At 43.2% G+C, this 16,116-nt stretch overlaps 1 protein-coding gene across 2 annotated transcripts in view; it reads right to left on the reverse strand.

Annotated features, from left to right (window-relative positions):
• The window catches only part of EXOC2 (exocyst complex component 2), a 256,237-nt gene that overhangs the window by 182,789 nt on the left and 57,332 nt on the right, over positions 1–16,116 (reverse strand). For both annotated transcript variants that reach the window (XM_081086203.1, XM_081086202.1), the window contains exon 4: positions 694–820. In XM_081086203.1, the coding sequence (XP_080942329.1) occupies positions 694–820 (127 nt within the window). The remainder of the gene's footprint in view (positions 1–693; positions 821–16,116) is intronic.

Below are 16,116 nucleotides of genomic sequence, written 5' to 3' on the forward strand. Positions count from 1 at the left end.
AAAGAATGAGTCTTGCCAATTGTAACAACATAGATAGACCTAGAAGGTACTATGCTAAGTGAAAAAGCCAGACAGAGAAAGACAAATAGCTTTCATCTATGTGTGGACTCTAAAAACAAAATCAACAAAATAGAACAGACACATAGATACAAAGAACAAACTGATGGTAGTCAGAGGGGAGAAGACTGGGGATATGTGCAGAAATCGTGAAGTGATTAAGAGGTATACAAAGTTTCAGTTACAAAATAAATAAATCATAGGATGTAATGTACAGCATAGGGAATACAGAGAACATCAAAATAACATTGTATGGTGACAGAAGGTTACTAGACTTGTCACGGTAATCACTTTGCAAGTATGTATAGATATCAAATCACTATGTTGTAACTTGAAACTAATATAATACTGTATGTCAACTATACTTAGATTTCTTAAAGTATTAGAGATTAAAAATAAGTATTAGTGGTTAAAATATATTTTTCTTCTTCACAAAATATAAATTAAAAAACTACAGAGAGAAGTTGTTTGTGTCAAAAGTTTTCAATAATGGGAACTTCATTGGCAGCAAGGTTGACCAGGCTTCAGAAATAACATGATGTTTCCAGAGTTTGACTAAGTATATAAAACTTCTTACCAACTGAAAAAAAAACAAAAACAAAAACAAAAAAAAAATTAAGGGAAAAGGGTACTCACTTTTCAATCTCAATGCCAAGTGGATTAGCAGGACGTAGGGACAAGGGAGGAATTCCTTTATTCCTGTCGGTACGCATATCATAGTAATTCATTTCATCAACCCACACAGCAGACTGGTCCAAAATACCTACCAAAATGAGGAGTACATCCTTAGTAAAATATAGACACCTCCAGGTACTTTCTACGTTTTTGCAAACTGCTTTAGTTTTTAAGGATCTAAGGTAATTTTTAAGAGATTTGAGGATAAAGAGGCTCTAATTTTTTTTAAAATGTCTGGTGGCTTAATTAAAAACACTAAAGTCCAAAAAATAAAATCAAACACTAAAATCTATTTTTAAAATGACAAAAATAATACCTATTGGCAAATTGTTTTGTTGTACATTACTCAATAGAAAAGACAAATTAAGCCTCTGATAAAAAGTTCTGCTAAAATTAATGTATTTTACCAAAAAAAGTACAATTAATTTGGTAAATTCTACAATATATACAACAATTCCTTATATTAAAAAACTACTCAAAACACCTTCCAAGGAATACATAGCTTGTGTAATGGAACTGGCTCAGATTTAGAAACTATGACTGAGCAGCATCTGTGAAAAAAATATGACCTCTGAAAATAGTTTTGTATCCTCTTCTGGGCTCTTTGTCATTCATCTTGGCATATAACTTACTAGTTTACCACCTCAGGACCTGGGTTACAAGAGAAAATGGGCAAAGTGCCAGTGAGCAGAGAAGAGCGGCTGAGGGCTGAGAAGGCTTCATGAAGGAAGGATATTTGTTGCCAGGCAACTTCTAGATGTATGACCCTTTGTGATCCACTAATTTTATCAGTACCCACATTTCTTCCACAATCCAACAGGAGACTCTATGAGAGGTTATACTCAAGTCCAGATACTTCAAGTTCAGTTAGATAAGCCTTTATTGAGCCTACACTATGCTAGGCTCTGACCAGAAAAATCAGAATAAAATTAGTAATTTCAATAAGTTTTCTTTGCCTGATGTATAAAAATCACATAAAATGATGCTGGATTCTGTCAAAATGTTTAAAGTTCCTCATTTAACTTCACAGTTCCATTTTTAAAAATGTAATAGAAAAATCAGTAAATAAAAACAGTGATATTATACATATATTAGAGACGCAGTGCATGAAATTTGTGCACATGGGGGGGGGTCCCCTCAGCTCAGCCTGCACCCTCTCCAATACATGCCCCCCAGGGATCGGGCCTAAACCGGCAGTCTGACATCCCTCTCACAATCCTGGCCTGCTGGCTCCTAATCGCTCACCTGCCTACCTGCCTTGTCACCCCTAACTGCCCCCCCTGCCAGCCTGATCGCCCCCTCACTGACTGTGTGCCGGCCTAGTCACCCCTAACTGCCCCCACTGCCAGCCAGGTTGCCCCCAACTGCCCCCTCCCTGCCATCCTGGTCGCTCCTAACTGCTCCCTTGCTGGCCTGGTCACCCCTTACTGGCCCCCCTGCCGGCCTGGTTGCCCCCAACTGCCCCCCTCTGCCGGCCTGGTCACCCCTAACTGCACCCCCCATACTGACCTGGTCACCCCTAACTTCCCCCCCCACCAGCCTGGTCACCTCTTACTGCCCCCCTCTGCTGGCCTGGGCACCCCCAACTGTTGCCCCCAACTGCCCACCTCTATCGGCCTAGTTGCCCCCAACTGCCCCCCTGCTGGCCTGGTCGCCCCCAACTGCTCCCCTGCCTGCCTGGTCACCCTTCACAAACCCCTGCCAGCCCGGTCACCCCATGCAGTCTGCTTGTTGAGTCGTCTCTCACTAACACCCCTGCCAGCCTGATCGCCCCACACAGCCTGCTTGTTCAGTCGTTTGGTGGTCCTTCACTAATGTCCCTGTTGGCCTGGTCATAAGCAGCCATACTGTGAGGGCGTGAGGGTTAATTTGCATATTACATCTTTATTATATAGGATATACATATGTATGCATGTACATATGTAAATTCCATTTTCAATTTTCCCTAAATTCATTAAATTTCTATTTATAAAAAATATCTAGGAATTTAAGGAAGATATTGCTGCAGAAAAACTCTATACCCTCAGATAGAAAACAAAAACAATTTATAAAATTACTTACTTTTCTATACCAAAAGTACAGCCTGAGTTTAATTTAATTGCATCGCTGATATTACTACATTATACAAATACTAGAGGCCCAGTGCACAGATACGTGTACAGATGGGGTCCCTCGGCCTGGCCTGCGGGGACAGTCTGAAACTGGCAGTCCTACATCCCCTAAGGGATGTACTAGTGTGCAAAGTGGCAGCCAGCCAGGGAAGAGCCCGAGCCAGGCTGGGCGCAGCGCCGCTCCTGCTCATCCCAGCCCCACTGCGCCTGCTGCTGCCATCGCTCTGTAGACTTGCTACCACTCCACTGCGGTCTTCGTGCGCCCACCCTAGGGCGATACCCGGGTACCCATGAGTGAAAAGCGGCCACAGGCTCGCACCCAGTCAGTCCCAATCCTGGTCCGTATGGGGGAGGGGCAAGTAGGAGGAGTGTCCACAGGAGAGGCTCACACTGCCCGCAGCGGCGCTCCCACTGTGGGAGAGCACTCACCACCAGGGGGAAGCTTCTGCATTGAGCGTCTGCCCACTGGTAGTCAGTGCATGTCATAGCTATGGGTCGAGTGGTCGCTTAGGTTTTTATCTATATACTAGAGGCCCGAGGCGCACTAAATCAGTGCAAGAGTAGGCCTTCCTTACCTGGCTACCTTTACTGGCTTCCCTCTGGCAACCGGGACCCAGGCTTCTCTCCAGCACCTGGAACCTGGGCTTCCCTCCGGCTGCTGGCAGGCACCCAGGACCCAGGCTTCCCTCGCAGCCCTGACTTCCTCTGAAAGGACGTCCAGTCTAATTAGCATATTATGCTTTTATTATTATAGATATAAAAGACTAATATGCAAAGTGTCCACTCAGGAGTTCAATCAGGAGACGGGGAGTTCGTTCGCTTGCTATGACGTGCACTGACCACTAGGGGTGGCGCAGAATGAAGGAAGGCCCCGGCCAGCAGCTGGAAGGCCCCAATCGGCCCTGATCACCAGCCAGGCCTAGGGAACCTACCTGTGAGCGAATTTCGTGCACCAGGCTGGTAGTATATATAGATTAATTAAGTACTAACCAAGTGCAAGATAGTATAGAACCAAAAAATAAATAAATATGACTATTATTTTAAGAGAGGGGATGGCCATGCTTAGCGATAGCTATGAGAAAAATAAAAAGTATTGGTTAGCAGCATGGCAGCCAATACATGACGGTCAAGGTCTCTCCCCTTAAAGTTATAAATTGGACAGCTATAATTCAACAAAGGATTGATTCCCTGATAACACAGAAACACATTGTGCACTGAGACATCTAAAGGAGGGTGCATCTCAGTTAACAATGGAGACAGGAGAGGGAGGGGACAAGACAGAGATGGAAGTTCTGGGCACTACTTGTGGAGGCTTCTTAACAGTGAAGGGGTGAAGTACTATCACCACTGGACAGAAAGGAAGGGCAGACACAGCAATGGGGCCTCAGTAGCTGACAGACATTGAGGCTGGGCCCAGAGTCAGGGGCAGAGAAACTGTGCAAAGTCAAAGAACACCACAGCCAGCCAGTACCAGACAAAGGATTTCTCATATGCGGGAACCAGCCCACACCTGTGGCCTGCCTGACAGGCAGAAATCCTTACTTGGAAGATCTTTAAAGGGCTGAAAAAAATTCCAGAGTAAGTGGTCTGTACTCATTGTAGCTAATTACACAAGGAAGAGCAGAACCTTGGATTCATGAAACCACTTCCCCACCAAACCCTCTTGCACCCATCTCTATACAAACAGGTCCTAAGTTGAAGCAGCTGGGGTCAACTCAGACAGAACAGCTTGACTGGCAGCTTCTGGCTACCTGAATGAAGCACTGAGAACATTCAGAAGACCCACAGCCCACCACTTTGAATCCATGGGAGTGTTGCCCCAAGACTCAGGTTGGGCAAGGTTACCCCACCTCCTCAAGAAATACCAGGAATATTCCATGGCCCAGGCTATAATGCTGCACAAAGATCCTAAAAGCCCCAGCAGTGCAGAGAAAATTAAAACTTGTGCTTTAGCACCACCTACTGTAAAACAAAAGAAAGAAATCTACTTATCAACCTGCAGCTAAACGCTGATGTCAAATACTTGTTTAAAAAGTTTTCATTCCCACAAATGCACAGGCAGAGAAATAATCCATCAAGTACAAGGAATAACCAAGGTAACAAGGGAGGTCAGAAAGAAAATTAAAAATCTCCAGAAAATAAACTTAAGACAGGAAACACTGTGATTTAAATAACAGAGAATTCAAGATTGCAGTTCTAAAAGAACTCAAGGATAAGAAAACTCAGAAAAGCAATTCAGTGATCTCAGAAATAAAATATATGAACAAAAGAAATATTCACCAAAGAGACTGAAACTAAAAGAGAACAAAACATAAATTCTGCAGCTGAAGAAATCATAAAAACAAAGAAAAATGAACTAGCAAGGTTAGGCAATCTAGCTGACCAGACAGAGGAGTGAATTACTGATATAGAAAACAGTAATCTAGAGACCTGGACAGGTGTGGAAGGACACACTTAACATTGAATCTGAGGGGCCCTTTACTTCTTGTGGGAACATGTGTTGGTGAGCAGAAAGGGGGCTAGACAGTAGGTCCAGGAGGGAGATCAGCCCTTCCCACCTGGAACACAGGGGAGGTCCCTCTATCCTACCAGCAAAACAGCTACTTCTGACCCAATCTGCAGCAAGGGGGAACAGTCCAAGGAAGGAAATCTGTGCCCCTTCAATTGACAGAGAGAAGGTGCCAGCAAACCTGACAGAGCAGAGGCATTAGAAAGAGAGGAAATGTCCGCGCTCCGTCCTACAATGTACTGGTACCACCTCCAACACAAGTCCAGCCAAGACCAGGATACCTCCACAGAGCCCAGCTCCCTGGGGAAAGGGAGTATAGTTCAGAGCAGGGATAATTAAGGCATATGATTGGAGGCAGACCCAGCCTCTGGGCTAATGAGTCACTGCCCACTGGACTACTAGGGGCTTCAAATTTCAGATCTCAATCAGGTTTCCCAGGGACAGAAAGGGACAGTGACCTACACCATAGGGACCAGGTTAGACACACCAAGGGACCAGATTCAATATCACAGCAGTGTGTGAATGTGTGTGGTTTTGTTTTTTGGTTTGTAAGTGGACTTTTTGTTTTTTGTTTGTTCCTTATTTTAATTCTTCTTTTTTTCTTGCATATCTCTAATTTCTCTCTTCCCTTTGATTCTATTATACTTTTGTCTATTCTTATTGTTAATTTTTTTCATTTTTCTCTCTTTTCTTATTTTTTCCCATTTTACTTTTTTGGTTCTATATCTTATATCCATTATCACTACATTTTAAATTCATTATTATTATTTCATTTATTTTCTGTTTCCATTCTTTTTTCCTCCTATACTACTTCTTTAAGTTTTCTCTTTGCTTCCATATAGCCACATTTTTTTTTTTTTTAGTCTTCTTTCTTTCTCTTTCTTTATATCCCCTCTGAATCTTTGGGTCATGTGTCTTTTAGTATTCTTTTTATTTCTTCTTTGTTTTGCTTTCTCTTCTTCTTCCTTTTTAGTCTTTCCTGTTGTTGATACATTGAATAATTTGATTTTTGTGGTATTTTTAGTTTTCCTGATGTGTCTTATTCTGTTCTGTTGGCATAAGTATAACCAACAGATGGCACAACAATGTTGGGGTTGAACCTCACTGGCAACAGGTCAGAGGGGAGATCCCTCCCACAAATGGGACATCAACAATCAAGTCCCAGTTACAACAGGAGAGCCCAAATAACACACACAAGGAGCATTCCTTCAGAGCATCCAGGTGAACCAAGAGACTACACCACTGGATCCCTCAAGACACTTTCTACATAATGCTATCCCAAAAAGACTGGGAAGTATTAACAGTTTTATCTAATACTTAGAAACAAATGCAAAAGGACAGCGAAAATAAGGAGACAAAGAAGCAACCCCCCAAATGAAGGAAAAGAAGTAATATCCAGAAAAAGAACTAAATGAGATGGAGGCAAGGAACCTATCAGACATAGAGTTCAAAGCAATGCTTATAAAAAAACTAGAGGCCCGGTGCACAAAAATATGTCCAGTCGGGGGGTTCCCTCAGCCCAGCCTGTGCCCTCTCGCAGTCTGGGACCCCTTGGGGGATGATCACCTGCTGGCTTAGGCCCGCTCCCTGGAGGATCGGGCCTAAGCTGGCAGTAAGACATCCCTCTGGCAGCCCGGGAGCCCTCGGGGGATGTCCACTTGCCAGCGGGGAGCAGGCCTAAGCTGCAGTCAGACATCCTTAGCACTGCTGAGGAGGCAGGAGAGGCTCCCACCACCACCGCTGTACTGGAAGCCGTCAGCCTGGCTTGTGGCTGAGCAGAGCTCCCCCTGTGGGAGCGCGCTGACCACCAGGGGGCAGCTCCTGCATTGAGCATCTGCCTCCTGGTGGTTAGTGAGTGTCATAGTGACCAGTCATTCCCAGTCTTTCTGCTGTTAGGGTCAATTTGCATATTACCCTTTTATTATATAGGAATGCCTGGCCAGCCCTGGTGAGGAGCTGATGGCTGTTTGCAGGCTGGCCCGGCCCCTTCAGGGTGGGGGTCCTGCTGGGGTGCCTGGCCTGCCTGGGTGAGGAGCTGATGGCTATTTGCAGGCTGGCCACAGCCCCTTCAGTGTGGGGGTCCCCACTGGGGTGCCTGGCCAGCCTGGATGAGGGGTTGAGGGCCATTTTCAGACTGGCCACACCCCCTTCAGGGTTGGGGGGGGGGGCCCTGCTGGGGTGCCTGGCCAGTCTGGGTGAGTGGCTGATGGCAGTTTGCAGGCTGGCCAAGCCCCCCAGCAGGGACCCTCACCCCATGAGGATGTGGTCAGCCTGGGTGAGTGGCTAACAGCTGTTTGCAGGCTGGCCACAGCCCCTTCAGGGTGGGGGTCCCCCCTGGGGTTCCTGGCCAGCCTGGGTGAGGGGCTGATGGCTATTTGCAGGCTGGCCACAGGCCCTTCAGGGTAGGGGTTCCCCCCTGGAGTGCCTGGCCAGCCTGGGTGAGGGGCTGAGGGCCGTTTGCAGGCTGGCCACAGCCCATTCAGGGGGCAGGGGGGTCCTGCTGGGGTGCCTTGCCAGTCTGAGTGAGGTGCTGAGGGCCGTTTTCAGGCTGGATAAGCCCCCCAGCAGGGACCCTTACACCATGAGGGTGTGGCCAGCCTGGGTGAGGGGCTGATGGCTGTTTGCAGGCTGGCCACAACCCCCAGCCACCCAAGCTCCCAGTGGAGGCTGGCTGGAAACAGGTATCTGGGATTTATTTGTCTTCTATAATTGAAACTTTGTTGCCATGAGTGGAGGCCTCAACCGGCTCAGGGCTGGCGGGAAGCTGGGCTTCCTGCATCTCCCAGACAACCAAGCCTCCTGCCTGCTCCAGCTCCGTGGCTGTCGGCCGCCATCTTGGTTGCATTAATTTTCATATAGTCGCTCTGATTGGCTGGTGAGCGTGGCTTAGGGCATAGCGAAGGTACGGTCAATTAGCATCTTTGTATTTTATTAGTGTAGATACTTAAAGAATTTATTACAAATTACAAAAGCATTAAAAAGGAACTAGAGGCCATGAACAAGAAGCAGACAGAAATGAAAAATGATATATATGACAACAAGAATACACTGAAAGAAATTAAAAGTAGATTGGATGAAGCAGAGAACTGAATCAGCAATTTGAAAGACAAGGTAGCAATAAATACACAATTATAGCAGAAAATAGAAAAAAAGAATTAAAAAGCAGAAAGATAGCTTAAGGGATCTCTGGGATAACATGATATGTAACAACAACTGCATTATAGGAATACCAGAAGGAAAAGAAGAAGAGCAAGGTACAGAGAACCTGTTTAAAGAAATAATGACAGAAAACTTCCCCAAACTGGAGAAGGAAAATGTCACAGGAGTTCAGGAGGCACAGAAAGTCCCAATCATGATAAACCCAAAGAGACCCACACCTAAACACATCATAATTAAAATGGCAAACGTTAAAGAGAAAGAAGGAATCTTAAAGGCAGCAAGAGAGACAGAAAATTACCTATAAAGGAATTTCCATTAGACTGTCAGATGACTTCTCAACAGAAACACTTCAGGCCAGAAGGGAGAAGCATGAAGTACTCGATATAATGAAAAGCAAGTGCCTAAATCCAAGACTACTGTATCCAGCAAGGCTATCATTTAAAATTGAAGGTGAAATAAAAAGCTTTCCAGACAAAAGTAGGTTGAAGGAGTATTATTACCATCATGCAAGAAATATTAAAGGAAGGAGGAGGAGGAGGAGGAGGAGGAGGAGGAGGAGGAGGAGGAGGAGGAAGATGAGGAGGAGGAGGTGGAGGAGGAGGGGGAGGAGGGGGAGGAGGAGGGGGGAGAAGAGGGAGGAGGAGGAGGAGGAGATGAAGAGGAGGGGGAAGAAGAGGAGGAGGAGGAAGAAGAAGAAGAAAAGGAGAGAGGAACATAGGCATAAAGAAAATAAAAATGGTAATAAATAGATATCAATAATAACCTTAAAGGCAAATGGATTAAATGCTCCAATCCAAAGACATAGGGTGACTGAATGGATAAGAAAAGATGACCCATATATATATGTTGTCCACAAGAGACCCACCTCAGAAAAAAAAGATATACATAGACAGAGTGAAGGGATTGAATAATATATTCCATGAAAAGAAAAAAACATACCTGGAGTAGCAATACTCATATCAGACAAAACAGACTTCAAAACAAAGGCATAACAAGACAAGGATGTCTGCTTTCACTACTCTTATTTAACATAATACTGGTAGAAAAAGAGATAAAAGGCATCCAAATTGGAAAGGAGGAAATAAAACTGTCATTACTCGTAGATGACATGATATTGTACAAAGAAAACCCTAAAAACTCCACCAAGAAACCACCAGGCTTAATAAATGAATTTGTCAAGGTAGCAGGATACAAAATCAACATCCACAAATTTATGGCATTTTTATACAACAATAATGAAATCTCAAAAAGAGAAACTAAAACAACAATTCCATTTACCACTGCAACAACAACAACAAAATAAGATACTTAGGAATAAACTTAACCAACTGGGGGTAAAAGACCTATATTTGGAAAACTATAGGACATTGAAAAAAAGAGAGGAAGATATAAACAAATGGAAGCATACACCATGTTCATGGATTGGAAGAATTAAATCATTATACTGTCTCTACTACAAAAAGTAATCTACAGATTCAACGCAATCCCTATTAAAATACCAATGGCATACTTCACAGAGCTAGAACAAACACTCCAAAAATGGATATGGAACCATAAAAGACCCCGAATAGCTACAGCTATCTTGAGAAAGAAGAACGAAGTAGGAGGAATCACAGTACTGGATATCAAACTATTCTAACAAAGTCATTGTAACCAAAACAGCCTAGTACTAGTACAACAACAGGCAGATAGACTAATGGGGTCAGAACAGAGACCCCAGAGAAAATGACGCACACCATTACGGTCGATTAATATTTGACAAAGGAGGCAAGAACATACAGTGGAATAAAGACAGTCTCTTCAACAAGTAGTGCTGGGAAAACTAGACAGACACATACAAAAAGAAGAAACTAAACCACCAACTTACATCATATATAAGAATAAACTAAAGGTGGATGAAAGCCTTAAATGTAAGGCATGAAACCATAAAAATCTCAGAGGAGAACATAGGAAGTAAAATCTCAGACATCTCAAGTAGCAGTAAGTCTATGGATACATCTCCTAGGACAGTGGTTGGCAAACTGCGGCTCGCGAGCCACATGCGGCTCTTTGGCCCCTTGAGTGTGGCTCTTCCACAAAATACCGACTTCTGCGCATGGGCCACGAAGTTTCAATCGCACTGTACATGCGCGCCCGCATGTGGTATTTTGTGGAAGAGCCACACTCAAGGGGCCAAAGAGCCGCATGTGGCTCACGAGCCGCAGTTTGCCAACCACTGTCTAGCAGTCGTGGGCAAACCCGGATCCAACCTATTTGGCTGTTCTATCCGGCCGTGGAGCCCAAAGAGCGGAGGGTTCTCTTGCTCTCCCCTCCGCTCCTTCACCAGCAGCAGTGTTAACATGGCAACGTCGGGAAACACGGCCGCAGCTCCTTCTTCTGAGTCCAGTTTAAGAACCCATTGTGGCCCTCGAGTCAAAAAGTTTGCCCACCCCTGGCTAGGGCAAAGAAAAACTAGGAGAAAATAAACAAATGGATCTACATCAAAAGGTTTCTGCATAGCAAAAGAAACCACCATCAGAATGAAAAGGGAATCCACTGAATGGGAGGACATATTTGCTAATGATACATCTGGTAAGGGGTTAATATCCAAAATATATAAAATACTCATACAACTCAACAAAAGGAAGACAATCCAATTAAAAAATGGGCAGTAGACCTGAATAAACATTTCTCCAAAGAGGACATAAAAACTGCCAAGAGACATATGAAAAAATGCTCAATGTCACTAATCATCGGAGAAATGCAAATTAAAAACACAATGAGATTTCAACTCACACCTCTCAGAATGGCTATCATCAAAAAATCAACAAACAACAAGTGCTGGTGAGGATGTGGAGAAAAGGGAACACTACTTCACTGCTGATGAGAATGCATATTGGTGCAGCCACTATTGAAAACAGTATGCAGTTTCCTCAAAAAATTGAAACTGGAACTTTGCTTTGACCCAGCAATCCCACTTTTCGGAATATATCCTAAACCCCAAAACACCAACCATAAAGAATATATGTACCCCTATGTTCATGGCAGCATTATTTACAATAGCTAAGATTTGGAAACAGCCCAAGTGCCTATCAGTAGATGAGTGGATAAAAACGCTGTTGGACATTTACACAATGGAATACTATACAGCTGTACAAAAATGGAATACTATGCAGCTGTACAAAAAGAGGGATCTCTTACCCTTTGGGACAGCATAAATGGACCTAAAAAATATTATGCTAAGTGAAATAAGCCAATCCGAAAAAGACAAGTATAATATGATCTCACTTATTTGTGGGATCTAATAAACAGAATGAACTGACCAGCAAAATAAGACCCAAAGCCTGGAGGCATGGATCAGACTGACTTATCTTGATGTGGGGTTGAGGAGACGAGAAGAGATAAACCAAAGAACTTAAATACTTATATGCATAGCCCATGGACACAGGCAATAGGGTGGTGAAGACCTGGGGGGACGGGTAGGGGCTAGGAGGGGGCGGGGGGAAGAAAAAGGAACATATCTATAATACTATCACCAATATATTAAAAATATGTGTGCGTGTGTGCGTGTGTGTGTGTGTGTGTGTATATATATATACACACACACACACACACACACACACACTAGAGGCCTGGTACACAAAAATTTGTGCACTCGGGGGGAGGGGAGGTCCCTCAGCCCAGCCTGTGCCCTCTCGCAGTCTGGGACCCCTCGGGAGATAACGACCTGCTGGCTTAGGCCTGCTCCCGGGTGGCAGAGGGCAGGCCCAATCCCTAGGTGCAGCCCCTGGTCAGGCTCAGAGAAGGGCCAATTGGGGAGTTGGGGCGCCACCACCTGTAATGCACAGAGCAGGGCGATCGGGAGGTTGTAATGACACCCTCAGTCACGCTCAGGGTAGGGCCGATTGGGGGGTTGGGGCACCGTCCCCTGTCACACTCAAGGCAGGGTCAATGGGTAGGTTGCGGCGCCACCCCATCACTGACAGAGCAGGGCCCATTAGGGGGGTTGGGGCTCTGTACCCTGTCACGCACAGAGCAGGGCCCATCAGGGGGTTGGGGCGCCGCCCTCTATCACCCACAGAGCACGGCCGATCAGGGGGTTGGGGCGCTGCCACTCACACTCAGGGCAGGGCCGATGGAGAGGTTATGGCTCTACCCTGTCACACACAGAGAAGGGCCTGTAGGGGGGTGGGGGGGATGGGTTGGGGCGCTGCACCCTGTCACACACAGAGCATGGCCCATCAGGGGGTTAGGACGCCTTCCCCTGTCACGAACAGAGCAGGGTGGATAGGGAGGTTGTGGCCCCGCCCCCTGTCACACACAGAGCTGCAGGGCGATCAGGGGATTTGGGCCTGCCCCCTGTCACGCTGATAGTGGTGCCAGGAGTCCTCGCGGCTCCGCTGATCCCGGTGCTGGGAGGCATATTACCCTTTTACTATATAGGGAAGAGGCCTGGTGCATGGGTGGGTGCCGGCTGGTTTGCCTTGAAGGGTGTCCTGGATCAGGGTGGGGGTCCCCACTCGGGGACCTGGCCAGCCTGGGTGAGGGGATGATTGCTGTTTGCAGCTGGTCACACATCCTTCAGGGTGGGAGTCCCCACTGGGGTGCCTGGCCAGTCTGGGTGAGGGGCTGAGGGCTGTTTTCAGGCTGGGGGTGACTGAAGCTCCCAACCGCTCCTTTTTTTCTTTTTTTTTTATTCTGGACCAGCTTTAGCTTTGAGGCTTGGCTCCAGCTCTTAGGCTGTTGAAAGTAGGTTTCTGGCCTTTGCTTACAATGTTGCGATGCTGCTGGCTGAAACCCAGCGGACTAAAGCAGGTTTCTGGGGTTTTGTTTAGCTTCTATATTTGTTACATAGTTGCTTAGAGTTGCAGCTCAGAGGCCTGCAGTGGCAGGCTGGGAACGTTGGAGTCCTCCGTCACTGAAGTAAGCAAGCCTCATGTTAGTTTCAAGCTGCCTGGCTGCCGGCCGCCATCTTGGCTGGCAGTTAATTTGCATATTGCCCTGATTAGCCAATGGGAAGGGAAGCGGTCGTACGCTAATTACCATGTTTCTCTTTTATTAGATAGGATAATCTTCCTAGATAGAATCATGAAGAATTAAAAAATCTAAATAAACTAATCAATAGCATGGAAATTTCAAGTCATTAAAAACCTCCCAAAAAGTAATAGTCCAGGACCAAATGGATTCAGTGAATTCTACTAAACATTCAAAGAAAACTTAATACCTATCCTTTTCACTCTTTCAAAATATTAAAAAAGAGGCAAAAATTCCTAACTCATTTTATGAGGCCAACATTATCCTGATACCAAAAACAGGTAAGGAAAACATATACACACTCAAATTATAGGCCAATATCTCAAATGAAGATAGATGCAAAAATCCTAAATAATTAACTAGCAAATTGAATACTACAATACATTAAAAATATAATATATCACAATCAATTGGGGTTCAGTCCAGGGGTGTAAGGATGGTTCAATATATACAAATTGATGAATGTGATATGCCACATTAACAAAATAATCAATAACTATGATATGATCATATTAAAAACTACAGAAAAGCATTTGACAAGATACAACATTCATTTATGATTAATAAAATTCTCAACAGAATGGGTATAGAAGAAATTACTTAAACATAATAAAGACTACATATGATAAACCCTCAGCTAATATATTCAATGGTAAAAAAACTGAAAGCTTTTTCCTCTAAGATCAGGAACAATACAAGGATGTCCACTTTCACCAAACTGGGAAGAAGTAAAATAGTCATTTTTTGCAGAGTACATAATTTTTTATAAGTATTAGAAACAATAAGTAAAGCACAATAAAGTTGCAGGATACAGTGTAAAAAAATTATTGCATTCCTATACACTAACAATTAAATTTCATGGGAAAAATTGAAACAATTCCATTTTGCAATTGCAACAAAAAGAATAAAATATCTAGGAATAAACTTAAAGGATATGAAGGACCTATACACTGAAAACTATTAGACACTGTTGAAAGAAATTGAAGACAACACAAAGAAATGGAAACATATTCCATATTCATGAATTAAAAGAATTAACATAGTTAAATGGGCATATTACCTAAAGCAATATACAACCCTAATGCAATCCCCATCAATATCCCAATGGCATTATTCAAAGAAATAGAACCAAAAAAATCCTAAATTTGTATAGAACCACAGAAGACCCTGGATAGCCAAAGCAATTCTGAAGAAAAAGAACAAAGCTGAAGGTATCACATTCCCTGATTTCAAATGATACTACAAAGCTACAATAATCAAAACAGCATGGTATTTGCAAAAAAAGCAAACAAACAAAATAAAACAAATATATGAACCAATGGAACAAAATCGAGAGTCCAGAAATAAACCCTTATGTATGGGCAACTAATTTTCAACAAAGAAGCCATAAACATATAGAGGAGAAAAGGAAGGCTCTTCAATAAATGGTGATAAGAAAATTAGAAGACAACATGCAAAAGAAGGAAACTAGATTGGTATGTGACACTGCTACTTTACCCAAAAAGTAACACAAAGTAGATCTAATACATAAATATAAGACCTAAAACATTAAAATACATAAAAGGCAGGTACTGGGTCTCACAGAAGATTTTATGAATTTGATCCCAAAGGCAAAGGAAGTAAAGCAAAAATAAATAAATGAATGGGACAATATCAAACTAAAAAGCTTCTGCACATAAAAATGAAACCATAAACAAAACAAAATGCAACTCACTAAATGGGAAAAATTATTTGCAAACAATACCTTCAATAAGGGGCTAATATCCAAAATATATAAAGAAGTCATACAACTCAATAACAACAACAAAAAAAAAACTGTTCCAATTAAAAAATGGGCAGAAAACCTGATCTGACTCTTTTCCCAAAAAGACATACAAATGGTCAACAGATATTTGAAAAGATGCTAAATTTCACTATTTATAAGGGAAATGCAAATCAAAACCACAATGAGATAGCTTCCACTTGTTAGAATGATTATTATCAATAAAACAAGAAATAACAAGTGTTATAGAGGTTGTTGAGAAAAGGGGACCCTCATACAGTGCTGGTAGAAATTTTTTTTAATTATTTAAGATTAAATTTATTGGAGTAACATTGATAAAATTATATAGGTTTAAGTGTACCAGTCTATGATAAATGTCTTATCTGTATATTGCATTGTGTGCTCACCACCCAAAGTGAAATCTTATTCCATCACCATGTATTTGACCTCCTTTACAGTCCCCACAATTTACATTTCCTCTGGTAATCACCAAACTGTTGTCTGTGTCTATAAGTTTTTGTTCATTTTTCTTTTTGTTCATTTGCTGCTTTTAGTTTTATATACCACATATGCATGAAATCATATCGTATTTTACTTTTTCTGTCTAATTTATTTCACTTAGCATGATATTCTCAAGATCTATTCGTGTTGTCACCACTATGAAAAACAGTATGGAGGTTCCTTAAAAAATTAAGAATAGAGCTAGCATATGACCCAGCAATCTCTATTCTGGGTAATTCCTAATAATTTGAAAATATTTACGCATAAAGATATATGTACCCCCATGTTCATCATAGGATCATACTTGAAAACAACCTAAGTGTCTTTTG

The sequence above is a fragment of the Myotis nattereri genome (assembly GCF_964212035.1).
Source record: "Myotis nattereri genome assembly, chromosome: 3".
Classification (NCBI taxonomy): Eukaryota; Metazoa; Chordata; class Mammalia; order Chiroptera; family Vespertilionidae; genus Myotis; species Myotis nattereri.